At 44.8% G+C, this 22,427-nt stretch overlaps 1 protein-coding gene across 1 annotated transcript; it reads left to right on the top strand.

Annotated features, from left to right (window-relative positions):
* Window positions 1-3,199: 3,199 nt before the first annotated feature.
* On the top strand, window positions 3,200-21,185 carry LOC118086687 (cytochrome P450 2A13-like). The gene is made up of 9 exons (XM_035118611.3): window positions 3,200-3,490; window positions 7,537-7,699; window positions 10,707-10,856; window positions 12,824-12,984; window positions 14,308-14,484; window positions 14,869-15,010; window positions 15,172-15,359; window positions 15,943-16,084; window positions 16,333-21,185. The coding sequence occupies exons 1-9, from the start codon at window positions 3,311-3,313 to the stop codon at window positions 16,512-16,514; spliced, it is 1,485 nt and encodes a 494-aa protein (XP_034974502.1). The 5' UTR covers window positions 3,200-3,310; the 3' UTR covers window positions 16,515-21,185.
* The last annotated feature ends 1,242 nt before the right edge of the window (window positions 21,186-22,427 follow it).

The following is a 22,427-nucleotide window of genomic DNA, read 5'->3' as shown; positions in this document are numbered from 1 at the left end:
AGAAACCCCACATGAGACACAATGGTGGCTCCCTCCCTGGGACTCACTGGGCTGTCGCAAATGGTTCCTTGCTGGCTCGGTGTGAGCAATCTCTCACTCACAGTGGCAAGGGTTTCTCTATATTAGATGGGGGAAAGGCAGGTCACCTGGAGAATATTTCCCCCTTATAGGCACCCCCCCTGGCATTTATTCAGAGTTAACCTGTGGTGTCTGGTGTCCACTAGACCTGACAGGGCAACTAGGAGATCATGGGAACATGGTCTCAGGGGCATGGCCAAGGAGGTCAAGCCGACATGGTCAAGCTATTCTCCCCTCCCCCGCCGCATCTTTCCCTCTTGCAAATATATTAGGAATATTTATGAATTGCACTTCTACAAATATTTAGTACCTAACTTAGCTTGGTTCTGAAAGCTGGTCCCTGCTGTCCCTGTTGCTTCCCTGCATGCCCTCCTGTTCTGGTTCCATCCCTGTAGTCCTGTTTTGCAAAGAAAACAAGAAGCATTCAACAGCAACATACACATTTATTGTGGGATGAAGATAATGCTCTGCTAGGATGATGAAATAACAAAAGCATTCAGCAGCACATACAGACACAGGCTGCAGTCCTAACCTCAAATACTAGAAGGAACAACACATCCAAAGTCAATGGGGAACTGTGCAAAACACACACACACACACACACACACATTCTCAGGCTGCTACGGTAATAATAATGAAGATTATGAGAAAGCAACAGCAGAGAAATTGAGCTACGGATGCACACACAGGCTGCCATTCTAACCCTAATGTGTGCTAATAATGAGCTCCCTCTCCGAAATAAAATAAGTGAACTCACATTGGAGGCAGCCAAAAGGGCAGGAATCCCCCCCCCCAAACCCAAGGCCAAGCCAGGCATGAGAAGGCTGCTAATGGGTCAGGTGCGGCTGCCATTTTTGCACCCACCTCTGTCACACACATACACACCCAAAGAAGGGAAACTTGTTTTAAAGTTGGTGGGTGGGGATATGGGGAAACCGCAAAGGCACCCATGGGGCTGGGCAAGGCAGAAGGAGGGTAACAGGCAAGGTGCACCCACCATTTTTGCACCTGTCTCCACACATACTGCGAGAAAAGAACAAGCTGCCTGTGGCCAGTCTCCATTTTGCTATGTATATGTGTGTAAAAGAGAGGGGGGAGTCTGCCCAGGCCTGACAGGACATTCACGAGACCCACTTGACACAGGACAAGGCTTGTGGTTGTGCTAATGCCTCAGGAGGGTTGTGGCGCATAAAACTATAGCCCTCCATGGGTGGCAAAGGATCTCCTCCCTCTTTGCGTTCCAGCTCAGATCTGCAAAGGGTTTTACCTCTAGGTGTGGGGCTCTGCATTTGTGCGATGCAATCACTGCCACCTGTAATTTTTCACAATAACTTTGAACTGGGTTGGGTTTTTGTGGATGTGTGTAGTGTAATCTCTGCATTTTGGGTCCCAGATTCTGTGGTTTTCTGAGCGCCTAGCACCTTCCCTCAGAAACCTATGGCTTGTCTGCCTCCATTCCCTCTTCCCTCAGAGACTTACGGGGTGAGACATCTGGTGAGGAATGAAATGAGTCCTGGGATTGTTTCTGTGGAGAAATAAGACCCCTTTTCTCTCCCCTCAGACCAGACAAGGGATGTGAGCAAATTGAGCAGAGGCAATGCAGCCGTCCTCTAGCGGAGGCGTTTCCCCACCCTTTCCCCCTCCCCCACCATGAAGAGGCTAAATTAACACCAGGCTCAAAATGGCTGCCTTTATGCCAGGAGCTGCCTCTCCCTCTCTCCCTTTCTCTCTCTCCTCACGGGCTGGAGGGTCAGGGGAGCCTTTCCAAGGCCGTGGGCCTTTAGAGAGCCGCAGGAGTTGCCTCAGGATTTTGTTTTTTAATGGAGATCCAAAAGGTTCTCCTGCTCTCTCCCCTCCCCCCCCCGGAGTAAGCCCTTCTCAATGGCCCTTCTAAACAGCTACCGTCTGAAATAAATTAATCACTACACATGCCTCGTTCTGAAATAAATTAATCACTATGCACACCTCACGAGTCCCCGAGGAATTTGGAAGGTTCCCCTAGATCAGGCATCCCCAAACTGCGGCCCTCCAGATGTTTTGGCCTACAACTCCCATGATCCCTAGCTAACAGGACCAGTGGACAGGGAAGATGGGAATTGTAGTCCAAAACATCTGGAGGGCCGAAGTTTGGGGGTGCCTGCCCTAGAGGATGGCTTGGAATTGCATTGCTGGGTGAAACTGCAAGATGGCCTTGTCCCTTTTCCTTGTTTCCTTAGGTTTCCCCTCAGCTATTGAAAAGGCATAGCTGCTTCTCTTTTACCACAGCTTTCCAAATCATTGTCTTGAGGAACTCTTGAAATCCACTATGTCCTGTCCACCCTTGACTATAGAAAGCAAATAACTCATCTTTCATCCCAGGTTTTTGATTTTTGCCTTGTTTTTGAGAAAACCATCAGTATTGCATCTTTGAAATATCTGCCAAGGTAGTAATTTATTTCACGTAAAACGTTTTTGTCTTAAATAAGCTAAACCTCTTGTCACATGCTTAGCATATTGCAACTTTATTTCTTGCAACTGATAGGTATCCTGTGAGGGGTCATTTTTTTATGCTACACCTCAAATTGAGAAAGCCCCAATATCTCATCTTTCCTCCTGTTTCACTGCCAGTCAGATCAGTCGGAAAGTCCCCCAAAACCGCCGTCATAGGTCCCTTGCCTCTGGAGAAGAGGACGGGTCCTGCAAGCCTAAATCTCAATTGGAATTGAACTGACCATGACAAGGGAATGATGTCTAGAGCCCTCACTTTCAGATCACACCCACCATGCCCAGTTGAGAAAACTAGGTCCAGAATGTGGACTGCCACATGCATTGAGCTGGTGACAGGTTGGTACATTCTCACGGTCGCCATGGCAGCCCTGAAGTCCTGAGCTACCCGACAGTCAGTCGCCTTGGCATGGGTGTTGAAGTCTTCCAACACAAGCAGTCTGGGAGTCCTCAACAGTCACCACCTCCAAAGCCAGCTGTCTCAGCTCAGGCAGGTAGGCTGCCAGGCAGCGAGGTAGGTGGCAAGCCAGCAGAATCTCTAATCTGTCCTGATTGCCCAATGCCCGGAACACAAACTCTACATCCCCCTCCCAACTGGATAGAGAGGCTGGAGAGAGAGAGATGGAATAACTCCAAAAGGGTGTGTGTGATCCTTCAGCAAAATTTATATAAGAGCCTCAGTTCTGGCTACGTGGGCACTTTCTCTTCCCAGCTACTCAGAGCTCCACAGGCCACCCACAACCTCCCCATGGATGCCCTCGGAGCAGCAGCCCTTTTCCTGGTCATCTGCCTCTCTTGCCTGACGGTCCTCTCAACATGGCGGCAGATTCACCGCAAAAGCCAGATGCCACCTGGACCAACTCCCCTCCCCTTCATCGGGAACCTGCTGCAAGTCAACACAAGTGATATGTGCCGTTCACTCATGAAGGTAACTTTCTATAATGTGTCAGTTTTCCACTCTCTGATTTGTTATTATAAAATCATTTTTATATATTGCTGATTAATGAGGTTACAGGTAGGTAGCCGTGTTGGTCTGACACAGTCAAAATGAAAATAAAAAATCCTTCCAGTAGCACCTTAGAGACCAACTAAGTTTGTCATAGGTATGAGCTTCCGTGTGCATGCACACTTCTTCAGATACAATGAAACAGAAGTCACCAGACCCTTATGTATAGTCAGAGGGTGGGTGTGGGGGGTGATGGGAATGGGTGATAGGAGTGGTAAAGCTGTTGATGACTGTTAACGACTGTTAACGACTGTTAACGATCCAATTGCAGTCATTAACAGTCATTAACAGTCCTGACAAGACAGAAGTACTGTTTGCGGGGGACAGGAGGTGGGCAGGAGTGGGGGACTCCCTGGTCCTGAATGGGGTAACTGTGCCCCTGAAAGGACCAGGTGCGCAGCCTGGGAGTCATTTTGGACTCACAACTGTCCATGGAGGCACAGGTCAATTCTGTATCCAGGGCAGCTGTTTATCAGCTCCATCTGGTACGCAGGCTGAAACCCTACCTGCCCGAGGACTGTCTCACCAGAGTGGTGCATGCTCTAGTTATCTCTCGCTTGGACTACTGCAATGCGCTCTATGTGGGGCTACCTTTGAAGGTGACCCAGAAACTACAATTAATCCAGAATGCGGCAGCTAGACTGGTGACCGGGAGCAGCCGCCGAGACCACATAACACCGGTCTTGAAAGACCTGCATTGGCTCCCAGTACGTTTCTGAGCACAATTCAAAGTGTTGGTGCTGACTTTTAAAGCCCTAAATGGCCTTGGTCCAGTATACCTGAAGGAGCATCTCACCTCCATCGCTCTGCCCAGACACTGAGGTCCAGTGCTGAGGGCCTTCTGAAGGTTCCCTCACTGCGAGAAGCAAAGCTACAGGGAACCAGGCAGAGGGCCTTCTCGGTAGTGGCACCCGCCCTGTGGAACGCCCTCTCACCAGATGTCAAAAAGAAAAACAACTACCAGAATTTTAGAGGACATCTGAAGGCAGCCCTGTTTAGGGAAGCTTTTAATCTTTAAGAAATTTGTGTATTTTAATATTTCTGTTGGAAGCCGCTCATAGTGGCTGGGGAAACCCAGCCAGATGGGCGGGGTATGAATAATAAATTGTTGTTGTTGTTGTTGTTTAGTCGTTTAGTCGTGTTTAGTCGTGTCCGACTCTTCGTGACCCCATGGACCATAGCACGCCATAATATTATTATTATAATATATTATTATATTCCATCATATTATCCAGCTTCTTATTCTTCTGCTGGTGGGCTGCTCTTGATTTCTAAGCCACCTCTGGGGCTAAAAAAGACCCCTAAGGCGGCTCACAAATAATAAACGCACACAACTGCAAAAGCAAACAACACAAACGATCATTTATATATATACACACACACAGAGAGTGTATACATTTTGTGAATCTTTGTACTTTCTTCCATTTACTGTATTTATTTCTCCCCAATTTGAACTATAGGTGATTTTCTTGAGTCTGAATGAGAGTACCCCTAAACCTTTTTAAAGAAAAAAAAAAGCTCTGTGTATATTAACAGCTATCAATTGGCCCTGAAATCTACCTATGTAAGTGGTGTAAACCAGCTGAATTTGGACAGGAAAAATATCAGCCATGAAGCAGGAGGGACAAAGTCCTGGGAGAACAAGACCCCTGTCTTAATCCAAGATCTTGTTCTCCCAGGCCTTTGTGTGGATCCAGATTCAGCTTGTTGGCACCAAGATTACAAGGCAATTTTATAACTGAAGCCAGCCAAGGTTTAACCACAAATCTGGTGATGGAGGAGAAGTTTTGTCATGATAGTCTGCTGGTGTCGTGTGGCTGTAGAGGTGGTTGAATCTGTTTCTCTCACGTTCTCATTTCGGTTTCCTGCACTGAAGGGGGTTGGGCTAGATGACCCTTGGGATACCCTTCCAACACTATAATTCCATGATACCAATCTTAAGTTCAGTTCACCACATTTCTTTATCAGTTTGCACGTTTTAAATCTGTCTGGACATTCAACAGAATTTTAGTGTGCATTTTTATATGAGCATATTATAAAAGCATTTTTATAGGCAATTCTGGCCTATATCCAGCTTTATCCAAGGAACTTTCCAAAATATAATGCATTTTTGTATGTTATTTTCACAAATATATGCCTTCGATGCACACTTTCATATACATTCTTTGGTTGGAGAAGTTCGTTGCAAAATTCGAGGAACTGTGGATTTAAAAGGAGAGTCCTTGTTTGGTTTGAATATTGTTTTCCAATAGGTTTGCATTATAATGTGAACAAAACCAAATTACTCCGTCATCCCTATGAGACACATACCATACTTTTCTGTCTATAAGACGCCCCCATGTATAAGATTCAAATTTGGGGGACTCAAATTTAAGAAAATGGGGGGGAGATGGCACAGAGTTGTTGAGCTTCTTTGGGGGGGGGTAATCCAGGGTTATTGAGCTTTCTTCTTTCTTTTGCATCGTAAAATCCACCTCCCATCTGTCCCATCGCTGGCAGAAGCTGCCAATCGCCCGCCCAACTGCTGGAGTGTCTGCCAATCAACACCACTCATTGACGCAGCAACCAATAACATGCATAATAACTACTGACAGCCACAGAAGCTACCAATCAAACACCTACCCTATGCAGTATCCATGTATAAGACAACCCCCACTTCTTAGCATGATTTTTAAAGAAAAATACACAGAAAATACGGTACATAGAGCAAAAGGGCTCAGTTTACCTTACAGTATTTGAGTAGCTTCCATTGTCCATTTAAGTTTGCAAACACAGACCAGCTGCCCAAAATCTGGCTGCTTTGTTCAACATGCCCAATGAATCCTGTCTCCTAGATAAGAGAATACAGTACAGTGGTACCTCGCAAACAAATGCCCTACAAGACGAATTTTTTGCAAGACGAATGCGTTTTGCGATCTGATGGTGATCTGATGGTGACTCGCAAGACGAATTCGTTTTGCAAAAAATTCATCTTGTGAATCGCGGTTTCTCATAGGAATGCATTGAAATTTAATTAATGTGTTCCTATGGGCGGAAAAAGAAATTTCAATGCATTCCTATGGGAAACCGTGATTTGCAAGATGAATTTTTTGCAAAATGAATTGACTCGTGGAACGAATTAAATTCGTCTTGCGAGGCACCACTGTACTGGCCTGGCAGGAATACTGGAGTCTGGTTAGACAGTGGTGGAAGCCACCTCTGGTCTGAGCTCTGACTTGCGATGGTTTGGGTACACCAGATGCTTATGGGATGAAAGCATATAATCATAGAGTTGGAAGAGACCTTCTACAAAACCTCACTTCCCTCGCTGAGTCGTTTTTGTCAACATTCTATTGTTTCAATTTTCCTCTGAGCATTCCATGATATCACAAGAGGTTAGCCCATGGCTTTTTTTCATCTGTAACTCGCTCAAACTCAGTTCCAGCACCTCTTAGATGGGCACCATTGCCATTATAAGGCAAGGGAGGTGTTCATGGTGAGTTCTGACACCTCCAGACCCTCCAAGTGTCTCTGTTTTCCAGGGACGTCCCTGATTTAGAGAAGCCATCCTGGTTTCTGATTTGATCCCGGAATATCACTATTTTCACTAGAGAAATGTTGGAGGGTATGGAGTTATCCGACTCCCGAGCCGTCTGACGGCAATCTTGTATAGGGGAGGTTTTTTTAAAAAAAAAATTCATGTTTTATTATGTTTTTATATATGTTGGAAGCTGCCCAGAGTGGCTGGGGCAACCCTGTAAGATGTGTGGGGTATAAATAGTAAAATTATCATTATGGAATGGGATGTCCCTGTTTTCATCAGAGAAATGTTGGAAGGTATGCAACTCTTTTTCTACAAAAATTCCACTGGGTCAGCTGATGCTAAGGAGGGTAGCCAGTTTTTAATCTTGCTTGTCTTCCTGAAAACCAACCTATTTGTTCCATCTGTCCATCCGATTTCACACAATGCCCTCCCCCTCTTTTCACAGATTCATGAGAAATATGGACCTGTCTACACCATCCACTTAGGGCCCCGCCGTGTTGTGGTCTTGTGTGGATACGATGCCGTGAAGGAGGCCCTGGTGAATCAGGCTGAAGAGTTCAGCGGCCGTGGAGAGCAAGCCGCATTTGACTGGATTTTCCGGGGTTACGGTGAGTCTCTTCTTGGGCAACCCTTGGCCAGAGAGCATCATTACTGGCATTTTTATAGGATTTCTAGTGAATTTAGCAATGGTCCTTCACGCAGTCCTGTGAAGATTTTTTTGCATACCCATTTTTCAGTGGGTCTGAGAAAGGGTTTCTCTAGGCAATTAAAATGAGTCATAGAAGAGATGGGATTTGCATTTTGATATCCAAAGCCAAGTAGAGAACCAATGATGTAATTTAGTGGCAGGGGCGTAGCCAGGATCAAAACTAGGGGGGGGGCAAGCCATGGTCGTTCAGGGGCGGGGCCAAGGCACGGAAGGGGAGGGGCCACAAAGTGGGCGGGGCTAAAGGGCCAGCGGGCCTGATGACATCGTGGCGGTGGCAGCAGCGGCCACCTTGTGCTTCTGGGGCTGGCAGCGTTGGCGGCTACCCTGCTTGGCTGGAGAGGACGGGAAGGTCGGGCAGGCGAGAGGGGGTGGCAGGGTGGGCGAGGGCGAGGCAAGACACGGCCGCAGCCACGACGGCTCCGAGGCGTTGCTGCATATCAGCATAATATTTCAACCATGTTGTGGGTTCAAGCCCCACCTTAGGAAAAAAATCCTGCATTGCAGGGGGTTGGACTAGATGACCCTTGTGGTCCCTTCCGACTACAATTCTATGATTCTATTGATATATTACCATAGCATATGCATCATTCTGCTTTCTTGAATTGTCCTACTCCTAGGCATAGCATCCAACTCCTAGAGGCCTAGGTGCCCCCCCCAATTACTGGTAAATACCGTATTTGAAAGAGTCATCCCCCCATGTTGGTGGGCTTTCTATGTGGGGCTTATCTGCCCCCCCATATTTTATTAAGGATGGAAGAGGGAGGGAAGGAAGGAAGAAATAGAGAGAGAGATAACTCATATTTGTGGGTGTCTCTGGATGACGCTGTGATGCTGGAACTCTGCAGCAAGAGGACGGGAGGGTCGGGCGGGGGGGGTGGCAGGGCGGGCGAGGGCGAGGCAAGGCATGGCCGCAGCCACGACGGCTCCGAGGCGTTGCTGCATATTGGCATAATATTTCAACCATGGTTCAAGCCCCACCTTAGGAAAAAAATCCTGCATTGCAGCGGGTTGGACAAGATGACCCTTGTGGTCCCTTCCGACTACAATTCTACCATTCTATTGATATATTACCATACCATATGCATCGTTCTGCTTTCTTGAATTGTCCTACTCCTAGGCATAGCAGCCAACTCCTAGAGGCCTAGGTGCCTCTCCCCCCCCCCCAATTACTGGTAAATACCGTATTTGAAAGAGTCATCCCCCCATGTTGATGGGCTTTCTATGTGGGGCTTATCTGCCCCCCCCGTATTTTATTAAGGATGGAAGAGGGAGGGAAGGAAGGAAGAAATAGAGAGAGGGATAACTCATATTTGTGGGTGCCTCTGGGTGACGCTGTGATGCTGGAACTCTGCATGTACAGGAGCCTTGTAAGCAGCTTTCTCTCTGCTTGATTTACAGCAGGCACGTCCAACAGGTAGATTGTGATCTACCAGTAGATCACTGGATGTCTGTGGTAGATCACTGGTAGGTCACTGGCAGCCCTAAAAAAAGCTCACCCAAAATTTTCCTCCTCCCTCAAAAAAGTTGAACTATGACCTGAAGCCCTAAACAAAAATGGGCCTCCCTCCCTCCTAAAAGAAGCTCAACAAGTTTGACCTAAACCCCCAAAAACAGGGCTTCCCTTCCTTTAAAAAAACTCAACAGCTTTGACCTGAACCCCCCAAAAGGGGGTAGATCACCCCCAGTTTTAAACTCTGAGTAGATCAGAGTCTCTTGGGAGGTGGCCACCCCTGATTTACAGTATACAGATGCAGGAGGAGGGGCAGACTGGAACACCAATGCTTTTTATAAACATCACTGTGTCTGTCAAAGCTACAGCCCCCCCCTTTCTTATTCACTTCTTTTTAGCCTTGCAGAGCCACCTTAGTCAAATTGAATCCTCTGAGTCTGCACCCTCATTAAATCGCCAATAGAACTCTTAATGCTCCTGAATGCTCATTAACAACTCCCACTTAAGAACAATAGGGTGAAATGGTCAGCTATCGAATCTTGCCTGGGGATATATGCTCCATTGTCTTAACTGCTTAATTACTGGTAGCCACTTTGCTTTATTTATTTGATGTGTTTTTGTTACTGCTGTGTGTCCCCCCCCCCCAGCAAGCGGAGACTTAGCTGCTCTTGCTAAAGCAAAGCCCTTTCCACTTCAGTTTTTGGAGGGGAAAAGTGCTGGTTATGGTCTGTAAAATACATTAATTTTTTTGCTTCTAGGGGGGGCAGCTGCCCCCTCCTGCCCCCCCTGCCTACACCCATGTTTAGTGGCTTTGCAAGTTTAAATGATCGTGCCTGCACTTGGAGAAAGCTCTGGGCTTTGCATGTGGCTTCCATCAGCTGATTGTCAGCTGTGTCTTTTCCTCTATTGTTCTCCCACCCACTCTTAAAGACCTCAACTGTCTTCACACACAAACACACCCACAAGAGAGAGAGAGAGAGAGAGAGAGAGAGAGAGAGAGAGAGAGAGAGAGAGAGAGAATGTGAGGCAAGGTCCGCAAACTAAGGCCCCGGGGCCGGATGCGGCCCAATTGCCTTCTAAATCCGGCCCGCAGACGGTCCAGGAATCAGCATGTTTTTACATGAGTAGAATGTGTCTTTTTATTTAAAATGCATCTCTGGGTTATTTGTGGGGCATAGGAATTCATTCATTTCCCCCCAAAAAATATAGTCCAGCCCCCCACAAGGTCTGAGGGACAGTGGACCGGCCCCCTGCTGAAAAGGTTTGCTGACCCCTGATGTGAGGGAACACTTACACTTAGAATGTTCTTCAAAGTGCTGAAATTGCAACTTTAAAAACCAGTCAACAAAGATTTCATTGGGGGGGGGATCTCCATCACTGTGTGTTTTCAGCCACATTCCCACTGAGTGCACATTCTCCTTCTCCTCCTTCCCTTTACTCCTCCTTTGCTTCTCAGGGGTTGCCTTCAGTAACGGGGAACGGGCTAAACAGCTACGCCGATTCTCCATCATGACGCTGAGGAATTTTGGGATGGGAAAGAGATCCGTCGAAGAGCGGATCCTGGAGGAAGCCCACTTCCTGCTGGAGTCCCTGAGGGCAACAAAAAGTGAGCTCAGTTTTGGTATCTTCAAGAAATGCTGCTTAAAGAGTTACAGGTAATAGTTAGAAACTGGACAGTTATCTGGGCATTTGAACGCTGATAACCTGAACCTTCTCACTGCATCAGTTGATTCCCGATTGTATGTTGGACATCCCCAAGGCTGCAAGGAGCAAGAGCTAAAAGTGCCACTCTCTGCTTTCCTCAGACAAAATAAACCAGACACACAATAGCAAAATGTGACCCAAGTGATCCAAGCATTAAAACTGACAAAGGTGAAAGTTATAAAACCTCAAAAGATATTAATGAACAATTAATATCTCGGCCCAAGATACCTGAAGGAGTGTCTCCAGCCCCATTGTTCAGCCCAGACACTGAGGTCCAGCTCCGAGGGCCTGCTGGTGGTTCCCTCCCCGCAAGAAGTGAGATTTCAGAGAACCAGGCAGAGGGACTCCTTGGTAGTGGCGCCCACCCTGTGGAATACCCTTCCATCAGATGTCAATGAAATAAACAACTATGTGACATTTTGAAGACATCTGAGGGCAGCCTTGTTTATGGAAGTTTTTAATGACTAATGTTTTAATGTATTTTTAATCTTTTGTTGGAAGCTGCCCAGAGTTGCTGGGGAGACCCAGCCAAATGGGTGGGGTAGAAATAATAATAATAATAATAATAATAATAATAATAATAATAAATTATTATTATTATTTCAGAATTATTTACTAAACTGAAAGACATCCCTCACAAAGATATGAAGGTCTTTTTTAATAGAATAAAACTACCCCATTTAGATGATATACAAAAACAAATGCTATTAACACCTATACTGTATCGGAGGCAAGAATTAAGCAAACTGTGCTTAAAATGACAGGTGGCAAAACACAATGATTGGATGGAATCGCCATTGAATGGTATAAGATCTATTGGTACCAAAACTTCATCAATTGTATGATGGGATACTTGATAAAGTATCAGCAATATGTAACCAAGCTTATATTACAGTTATTCCCAAACCAGATAAAGATGCAAGTTTTCAGTCTATAGCATATCTTTGATTAATGTTGATACAAATATTTTACAGCAATTATCAAGGATGACAGATCAACTTTATAAAAAAACAAGACAAGGAGAAGCTGCAGATAATATTAGATTAGTGGTGGATTTGGTAGATTAAAATAAAAATCAAGGCCAGTTTGTAATCCTATCACTTGACACTGAAAAGGCTTTTCATAAAATTTATGAACAACTTTAATTAAATTTGGATTTCCTTTGGACTTTATAAAATGGATTAAAGTAATGTACGAGGCACCTACCGGTACCTCAAGAGTCAAAGTGTATGGTATTATGTCTGCCACCTTTCCTCTCGTCATTGCTTTCTAATATTTGCTTAGATCGCTTGGTTTGTGCCATTATATAACATGGTGAGATTCATGAGGTGGTTCATAAAACACTTGAATATAATTTAGTTTTATTCGCAGATGACATACTTTTGTTTATTTCAAAACCTCAGAATAGTATTCCTATCTTGATGCAAATGATAGATGCTTTTGGTAAAATACCTGGTTATTCTATTAACTGGTCCAAATCGGAATTGATTGGAATAACACTTGTAGTTTAATGTTGAATTCTGGACACAATTGAGATGAAAAAGATTTTGATTATTTTAAAAGATACAGGAGGAAATTGTTAACAAAAGGACCCACAAAGGGGAGGAGGGAAGTTCAGGAGATTCTTTGGAATCTTGTTTTTATGTTGGTTGTTGGATAATTGATTGTAAAAAAAGCTGAACTGAAAAATTAAATAAATTTTAAAAAACCACAAATTGGAATTGATGCCAGTAGGTCAAAAATTTGATTGCACATTCATTAAAGGAATATCAATTTAGGATTTGTTCCGAATCTGTTAAATACCTAGGCATCTTAATAACAAGAGATATAACACAGTTAGTTACTGTTAATATATATATATATTTCTAGGTGCGCCTTTTGACCCCACCTACGTCCTGAGCCGTTCAGTGTCCAACGTGATCAGCTCCATTGCCTTTGGCAACCGCTTTGAATATGAAGATAAGGAGTTCCTCTTCTTGCTCAGCATTTCGCTGGAAATCTTCCAGTTTACTTCCACCGCTTGGGGACAGGTAAGTGGAGGAGAGGGGGAGAACTTTCAGCATGAGATTGTGAATAATGCAATTTCTCGTAATCTGCTCAAGGCACAGCATGCAGGGCAGCCAGCGGCAGGTGGGGCCTTGTCATTACCCCAAAGGCCATCAGTGGTCAAGGCACAGAGTTAGAAGCAGCAGCAGTGCCAGCTAAGGAGCCAGACCACATTCAGGGGTCTGAGTGAGCCTGACCAATAGAAGCCCACAGCACAAGCTCCCATAGCACCAGGGACTGTAGAACCACAGCAGGACCAGGACCCTCGCAGGTGCCTTTCACAAATGAACCAAATATCTCTCCCAGTATTTCACAGGAACTGCACCAAGAGAGGAGAAACTAAGTTCTCCACAAGTGGGCAGAACCTGGGAAAGGCTTGAAAATGTTTTGCTATTTGTTGGAGCAAGCGTCTCACTCTGAGCTCTCCGTGGTGCTGCAATTCCTGTTCTGCCTTAATCCAGCCAGAGCAACTTTTCAATGTTCTTCAAACAGAGTTTATCCCAGATTGAGACACTGAAGCTGCTGGCTTTGTAAGCAATTCATCCACACAGCCTGATTCTTCCTCCAAATTGCCTTCCTCCAAATTGCCAGGTGGGGCCTTGTCATTACCCCAAAGTCCAGCAGTGGTCAAGACACAGGGTTAGAAGCTGCAGCATCACCAGCTAAGGAGCTAGATCAAATTCAGGGGTCTGAGTGAGCCTGACCAGAAAAGCTAATATTACAGTCTTCCATACCAGCAGAAACTACGTAAGTTCTCCACAAGTGGGCAGAACTTGGGAAAAGCTTTAAAATGGTTTTGATATCTGTTGGAGCAAGCGTCTCACTCTGAGCTCTCCATGGTGCTGAAACTCCTTATCTGCCTTGCTCTTTGGTCAGGCTCTGAGCAAGTTTACAATGTTGCTTCAACCACAGCAAATCTCAGATTGAGGCACTGAAGCTGCTGGCTTTGTAAGTAATTCCTCCTCACCCCCTGATTCTTCCTCCAAGTTGCCTTCCTTGTCACTCAAAGAGGAGAAGTAAGGCCCTGAGGTTGTGTCTGTGACACGTTTATGGCTTAGTCAGCACCAATTTATATCTGGGTGGAGTCAGGAGTTCCCTCTGTCTGTTCTTCTTGGAGAGACACTTCTCCAGCCTCCCTTTTCAAGCCACCTGTTTCTTCCAAACCTTCCATGATAATGAGGAACCAAGGGAGGGAGGAACTCCTGCTTCTTCCTGCCCCCCAAATCCATTTCATCTTACTTTGTTCAATATCTGTTCTCTCTCTTCCTCCCCCTAACTCTGCATTCCTCCAAACCCAACACACACAGCTCTACGACATGTTCTCGGGCATCATGCAGCACCTGCCTGGCCCACAAGATAAAACCTTCAAGAAGGTGTCGGGTCTGAAGGAGTTCATTAAAAGGAAGGTAAAAGAAAACATGGAGACCCTGGACCCCAACAACCCTCGGGATTTCATTGATTGCTTCCTAGTGAAAATGCAGCAGGTAAGATTATGTTCTTCTAAGGACTATGATCAATTTCTCCATAAGGAAAGTTTGTAGACCCTGCACCCACTGGGAGGATACTGTAACTAAAGCAAATTCAGACACAGGAAGAAAAATGTTGGAGGATTCAGGACAGATCAAAGAAAGTATTTCTTCATGCAGCATTTGATTAAACTCCCCCTCCACCCACCCATCTGTTTCCCACAAAATCATTGGGCTGCTTTTCAGCACTCCACAACTGTCCCTTCCCCCTCATTGGATTGAGCATGACATCACTGCAGCTCAGCCAATCAGTAGGGGGGGCGGAGAGCTTTATAGAGAGGAGGCAGGCAGATTTTAGCCTATCCCAAGAAATAATAAGTGAATACGTTTTCTTCTGGCTAGGAAAAGGAAAACCCAAACTCAGAGTTCTTCCTAGAGAACCTGGTTTCTACAACAGCTAACCTCTTCTTCGCTGGCACAGAAACGGTCAGCACCACCTTGCGCTATGGCTTCCTGCTTCTGCTGAAATACCCGGAGGTTCAAGGTGAATGTGGAGAGGGGTGAGAAGGAGGGTGGAGAGATGTGTCCTTGCCTTCCTATGGGAGGGTCCCTCTTTGTTTTCCCAGCTATGAGCTGGGATCCTTCTTTAGCTCCCTGGAAGGTGCAAATAGCACTTTTGGTCTCATCCTGCTGATTTCTCAACAGAGAAAGTCCACGAAGAGATTGACCGGGTGATTGGCTCGAATCGCACTCCCAACATGGATGACCGTCCCCTGATGCCCTACACGGAGGCTGTGATCCACGAGATCCAGAGATTCGCTGACATGCTCCCCTTGGGGGTAGCAAGGCGTGTGACCCGTGATACCCAGTTCCGGGGATACACCATTCCCAAGGTACTGTGGTTCTATTAATTCCTCAGACTTACACTCCACCCTTCCAGATATAGTTTGTGGCTCAGTGAAGTTCCCCAAGCACATCTGTTCTACCTGTCCTTACCCTATGAGTGATAATAATCAGGGAGACAGAGGCACCACACCAAGGGCGGTGTCCCAGAAGTGGGGAACGGTCACTGTAAATAATAAAAAAATATTATTATTATCACACCTCAGGGTAAGTGGAAAGACAGTTCTCTTGCATTGCCAATGGCAATAATAATAATAATAATAATAATAATAATAATAATAATAATAATAAATTTATTGTTTATACCCCGCCAGTCTGGCTGAGTTTCCCCAGCCACTCAGTGACCTTGTATTGTTTGTTAATGGCCCTAGCTTGGCCAGGTTATTCTGCATAGGCTAGCCCAGGAACTCCTATTCAGCTCTCTCCCAAATAATCAAAAACCTGCCATTTACTAATTTATAAAGTTTAGGGAGCTCACCCACCCCCCAAAAAACTATAATAGTAATTTCTTGCCCACGAGAAGAATATTCCATTTCTCCCCTCTCTTCTCATTTCTCTCCCTCTCTTGTTCAGGGAACTGAAGTGTTTGCTTTGCTGGGATCCGTGCTGAGAGACCCCAAACATTTTGCAAGACCAGACATGTTTGACCCACAACATTTCCTGGATGGGAATGGGCAGTTCAAGAAGAATGACGCTTTTATGCCATTCTCTACTGGTGAGTCCTCAGCAGCCGCTTGGCAGTTTACAGCAAAGAGTATCCTAACATAGTCAACCAACTGAAGTGAGAAGAATTAGCCAGAAAGTGTTGATGATGATGATGTACCCCTGTCTCTCCAAACAGTATCTCAAATTGCCTTCTACAGAAAAATCCATTTTTGAACCATGCACACCAAAATTGTTTTTATTATTTATTAAATTTGTATATTTATTATTTATTAAATTTGCTTTCCTCCTCCTTCCTAGGGAAACGTTATTGCTTTGGAGAGCAGCTGGCCCGAATGGAACTTTTCTTCTTCTTCACCAGCATCCTGCAGAACTTCCGCTTAAAATCTCCTGTCCCTCCTGAAAAGATCGACATGTCTCCCATGCTGGTTGGTTTTGCCACCGTTCCACGTTTCTATGAAATGTGTGCCATTCCCTTGTGAAGGCAGACAGGTGTCTTGAAAAAGCGGAGGACTGTTGTCACCCACCTTGGCTGCCCCAAGTGCAAAAGTTGGAGAGAGCTTGAACTCATGAAGGGCCAGAACAGGTTGACCCTCCCACCTCCAGAATCTTTCTTTTTAAGCTCCATGATCTCTGTTTCCATCCCGATTCTGCCGGGATCAGAATGCGGCCAGGATCTCATCCGCTCAGGTATTTGAGGACTAGAACAGCCTCATTTGTAGGTTGGGGACACACACACACACCCCACACACAAATTTATGCCAGGGGCAGAAGGGGCTCCATGCTGACGATTTCCTTTGCTTCTGTAGATAACCTTAGCATAAGTATCTTAACGCGTGTCTACTCAAAAGTAAGTCCCATTTGAATTCAGTGGAGGTTACTCCCTAGGCGGATATAAGATTTATTTCAGGTTTATAACTAACCTTGAATTGAATTTAGTGAGGCTTGCTTCAAGGAAAGTAAGTGTAGGATTACACTATTAAAGTGAGAGCATGTTTACTCGCAGGTAAACTCCATCCCCAAGATCTGCATTACAGGATCCCTAAAAAGTTTACTAAATTAATATATGTCAGATGTTTTCAAGTTTATGCAATATAGATGATAATATCAGGGACTGCTGTTTATGGACAATTTCTCAGTGCCTTTAAAAGCTGCATACCGGAAATCAACTGATGGAGCTACTCCTTGTTGCAGTGATGGAAACAACTTCACCTGCTGAAGGCAAACAGCTTCTGTCTATGAAAGAGCAACAAACCTATCAAAACGCAATTGACAAGTTTCCCAAGAATATATATTTATTTGGAAACTGCTACTCCCCCCCCCTCTTTACAAAAGACACAGAAAAATGTTACAGATAACACATCTAAAGAAAGGATAATTTGCAAGTCAATTGTATAAAAAAGGGCAGCTGCATGCACACTCTATAAACATTTGCAAAATATTTTTATTTTGCTGCGCTCGCTGGGGCACCCCTGGGGGGGCCGGCGCCCTGTGTTTGATATATGATTGGCCGGGGGGGGGGGAGAAGGTGATCTCACCTAGGGCGCAAAAAACCCTAGCACCGGCCCTGAATACGATACAATGTAACAAGTAAAAATAAGATGACTTCAAAGTCCAGACTTTCCGTTTAAGGCCAAAATCGCTCTAGAGAAGAAACTGTTCTTGAGAGGGCTCGTTCTTGCCTGCATTGTTCTGTATCTCCGTCCCGATGGCAGGACCTTGAAGAAACGGTGACCAGGATGCGATGGACCTCTTGATATGTTGGAAGAGGAAGAGTGGGAGTGTGGTGACGAAGAGGGAAGAAGAAGGGTGTGGGGCCAGGATAGTGGTGGTTTAGGTTAGGCTTAGGATAACTTGAAGTTAAAGTCTGACAGAGTTAATGTATAACTGTAACTAAGCTTGTAAACTTATGCATTGTTAAGAAAAGAAAAAACTATGTTCTCAAGAAAATAAAATTCATCTTCTTTTTGTGTCAAAGAGTATCGTCTTGGTTACTCCAGCAGCGTATTATTATTCCAGCAGCAGGTGGAGACTCAGAATAGGGCAAAACTTACCTAAGGAAAAGGGGATAGTTTGTGTCCTAGAGTCACACAGGAAGGGCAGTATGGTGAAAACCTAGAGTGCCACAAGTTTGCCAGGGTGATATGGCAGACTGATACAGTGGGGATCTGAGTTGAGGGAGTCCCTGTTCTGTAGGCAAGAGGTTGTTCATTCAAATAGCCCTGAGTGTTTGTGAGATCAGGCCACGAAAGCTGGAATTAGACTCTCTTTACTGAGAAGCCCAGAATTGAGGGGTTTATTTTAAGGCGTAAGGAATTGAGTGGGGATTGCTTTACCCCTGTACCCTTTCGTCTCGTAATCTAATCAACGTCGGCGAGGGGGTTCGTCGCACTCCTCCTGAGGCCGGAAGAACATCGGCCGGCTATTATTTTATTGATTTAATATGCTCTACACCGCTTTGAGGTTTTTATTAAAAATATAAAGCGGTATAGAAATTAAAACAAACAAACAAACAAACAAACTTCCTGGTGAGTACCGGCACCTTTTCTTTCTAGAAAGAAAGAAAAAAAGCACTGAGCCCATCCATTCATGGGAGCTTCTTTTTCTTAGCTTTCTGGCTATATTCTATTGGTTCTGCTCTCACTGAACCCATCTCTGTTTAAGAATTTATTTATTTATTTTAAGATTCAAATTACCCAGTAATTCTAAGATACTGTCATTAACTGGATTTCTTGAATTACAACGTTGGCTATAGAAAGCAAATAACTGCACTTTTGTTCATCCCTGGTTTTTTGGGTTTTTTGCCTTGTTTTCGTAGCAACCCTCAGTATTGCATTTTTAAAATAACTGCCAAGCTAGTAATTTCTCTTGCATTGCCCCTTCTCAAAACATATTCATCTTCAATAAGCTAAAGGTCTCTCTGCATGTTTAGTGTCATGCAGCTTATTTCTTGTTAATGGTCATTTTTCTGCTGTCCCTCCAGTTGAAAAGCCGCAAGATCAAATATTTCCTCCTGTTTCTCTGTTCTGTTATCTTCCTCACACTTCTATTTATAAAACACTGCTCAAATCACTGCTGTAAACGCTTCTCACAAAGTTCTAATGTCATATGCTGTCCCCGTGTTGTGAATAAATAAATCACAGGTTTCCCTTAGGACCTGTCCTTTGACTCCCAATTCCTGTAGATCATTTGCATCTAAGTTCCATATCCTATCTCTTATTGACACATTCTATACTTACAGGGGCATGATCAAGAAGAAGTTTGATTCCGGGTTTCCAGTTATGTCACAAGTCAATGGTGGTTGCTCCTTGCTGCCCTCTGCGGGCAGCAAGGAGGTTCAGGCAGGGGAAAGCCAGGATTTACAGTATGAGGCAAAAATTCCGGCAATGCCCTCCAGTTTGGTCTGGGGAACTCACTGTATCCCACTGTGCTGTGCAAGCCTGTGTCTGCCAACTTGAAAGGCAGAGTGGGTGCAACCTGGGAGTGTGTCCCTGCCATAGATGAGCCTCTGTCTCTGGCATGATTTGTGGTTGGTTCCTCTATAATTTGGACAATTGGCATGAATCAAGAGGCACTCCTGGACCGACATATGCTAATGGGCTGCAATCAGTCAGCTGCCGAAAGGACTAGGCTTGGGTCTTTGAAAGTATCTGAATGTTTTCTTTGGAGCTTGAGAACCCTTACAATAGCTGGAAAAGGAAGGGGGGGCAAGGAGCTTTGTGCTTCTTTATGGTTTTCAAATGGTCTCCTTTCCTCTTGTCCTCCCCTGCAAAATGAAAGAGATGTGTGTAGCCGCTGTTATGTTATTTTGTTTGTTACTTCAGAAAAGAGGGGGGAGGCTTTCGATTTATGCTCAACAAGGAATTTAACAAGGTTTTACTATGCCCTCATCCCCAACCAAGGCTGAATGGACTTTATTTGAAATGATTCCTGGACTGGACTAGGAGTGCTGATGGAGTAATGCAGTGAAAAAAAGAATGAACTGCTGCTGAACAGATCTGGCAAAGAGGCTGAATTTGAGGGAGAAAGAGGCTGAATTTGAGGGCCTTCTGAAGGTTCCCTCGCTGTGAGAAGTCAAGTTACAGGGAACCAGGCAGAGGGCGTTCTTGGTAGTGGCACCCGCCCTGTGGAACGCCCTCCCATCAGATGTCAAAAAGAAAAACAACTACCAGACTTTTAGAGGGCATCTGAAGGCAGCCCTGTTTAGGGAAGCTTTTCATCTTTAAGAAATTAGTGTATTTTAATATTTAATATTTATGTTGGAAGCCGCCCAGAGTGGCTGGGGAAGCCCAGCCAGATGGGCGGGGTATAAATAATAAATTATTATTATTATTATTATTATTATTATTATTATTATTATTATTATTATTTCTAATTGTGTGCCAAGGAAGAACTCCAGAGCAGAATTTTAATGGCAGAGTTTGGATATGCTCTCTGTAAGTTCTTTATGGCTGCAGCTTGTACGCTAGTTGGTAAACAGTGGAAGGAGTGGAATGTGAACTTGTACTATCCAGATAAACACTGCAAAGAACCGAATAATTTGCTGTTGTTGATTAGTCGTTTAGTCGTGTCCGACTCTTCGTGACCCCATGGACCAGAGCATGCCAGGCACTCCTGTCTTGCACTGCCTCCCGCAGTTTGGTCAAGCTCAGGTTGGTAGCTTTGAGAACACTGTCCAACCATCTTGTCCTCTGTCATCCCCTTCTCCTAGTGCCCTCAATATTTCCCAACATCAGGGTCTTTTCCAGGGAGTCTTCTCTTCTCATGAGGTGGCACTCATGGCTGATTTCCTTCAGCACTCAGGGCTGATTTCCTTAAGAATAGATAGGTTTGATCTTCTTGCAGTCCATGGGACTCTCAAGAGTCTCCTCCAGAACTGAATAATGGAAGATAGCAATGAACTCTCCCAGCACACCAGGTCTGGAACAATGTACACACGTTAAATGGATTACTTATTTATAAAATGTAATGGAGGTGCTGTTTTGTAAGGCAGAAAAAGTAGTCAGCTGGAAGAATGGTTTAATGGCAAGTGAAGTGTGTCAACTGGACTCTGAATAAGAAATGATGACTCTAAATAAGCTATGTGAGGAAATGGTGATGATCATATGCTTGGAACCGGAGCAGGAAACCTGATTTTTAGAAATTGTATTAGATTAAATTAATTTGGTTTGTAATAATTTGAAAAAATAATAAAATAATTTGGAAAAAAGAAGAGGTTTAATTCCAATTTTTGCCTTTGAAAAGTCCTGGTGGCATAAAAATACAACTAGTCCTAGGGTAAGAATGATCACTTACAAGTATAGTTTATCTCTTTCTCAATTGTGGTGTCTAAATTCATTTTGATTGGCCAGAATATCAGGATGCATTCCCACTATTTCCTCTATCCAATGCCTTTCAATACTCAGTTTTTCTCCCACCCAATAAATGGAGGTTAATAGCTTTCCTCACCTGTAGGCTAATATATTTCAGTAAGATTTCTCTAGGGTATTCCACCCTATTGGCCTGATTTATGCCTACTCATGTCCTTCATTCTAGCAGAAGGATCTGCCTACCCACAGTGGCTAGAGAGCAGCTGCCATGTTTATGGAGGGCAAAGAGCTCAATGCAATGGATTCTTCTATTTGTGAACAACATGGGACACCTCTGCTGGAAGTGCTGCACTGGGTGCCGATCTTCCATTGAGCCTCTGCACCCTGCAAGCCCTAGAATAATAGAATTGTAAAGTTAGAAGAGACCCTAAGGGTCATCTACTCCAATTCCCTGCAATGCAGGAAAGAAAGCCATGGATCAGGCATAGGCAAAGTCAGCCCTCCAGATGTTTTGGGACTACAACTCCCATCATCCCGGACCACTGGTCCTGTTAGCTAGGGATGATGGGAGTTGTAGTCCCAAAACATCTGGAGGGCTGACTTTGCCTATGCCTGATCCATGGATAGATTTGAGCCATCAATCTAATCCAGATCTGGAAATGAAAGACACATTGAAGAGAGCCTCGACCAATTCACCCAGTGCCAGGAAGATACCTTAAATAACCTCAGCCATCTTCACTCCTGCATGTGAGGAGGTTTGATGTGAGGAGGTTTGATGTGGTAACCGAGTCCATCACGGCCACATGTACTTCAGCTGCCTCCATCTCTGGGTCTCCCTTCCTTGTTTTATACTACCAGAGACCCTGTCCAACAATTGGGAGGGAATTGTGCATGTCCCGGGGACTCCATGAAGGTCTCCATGAAGGGCTTGGGCAGGTCATTCTCTCGGAATTGCCTCTCTCCTTGATAGCTTTGTGCTTCTGTTTGTGGAAATCATTTGGGTCTCTCTCTGTCATGCTATGTTATTACACTGAGACACAGAATCCACCCATGTCTGCCTAAAGAGTTGACAACGGATGCAGAGGA

This window comes from Zootoca vivipara, chromosome 6 (genome assembly GCF_965207765.1).
Source record: "Zootoca vivipara chromosome 6, rZooViv2.hap1.1, whole genome shotgun sequence".
In the NCBI taxonomy this organism is placed as follows: domain Eukaryota; kingdom Metazoa; phylum Chordata; class Lepidosauria; order Squamata; family Lacertidae; genus Zootoca; species Zootoca vivipara.
Note: the sequence above shows the minus strand (reverse complement) of the source record. Positions and strands in the feature narration are given on the sequence as shown.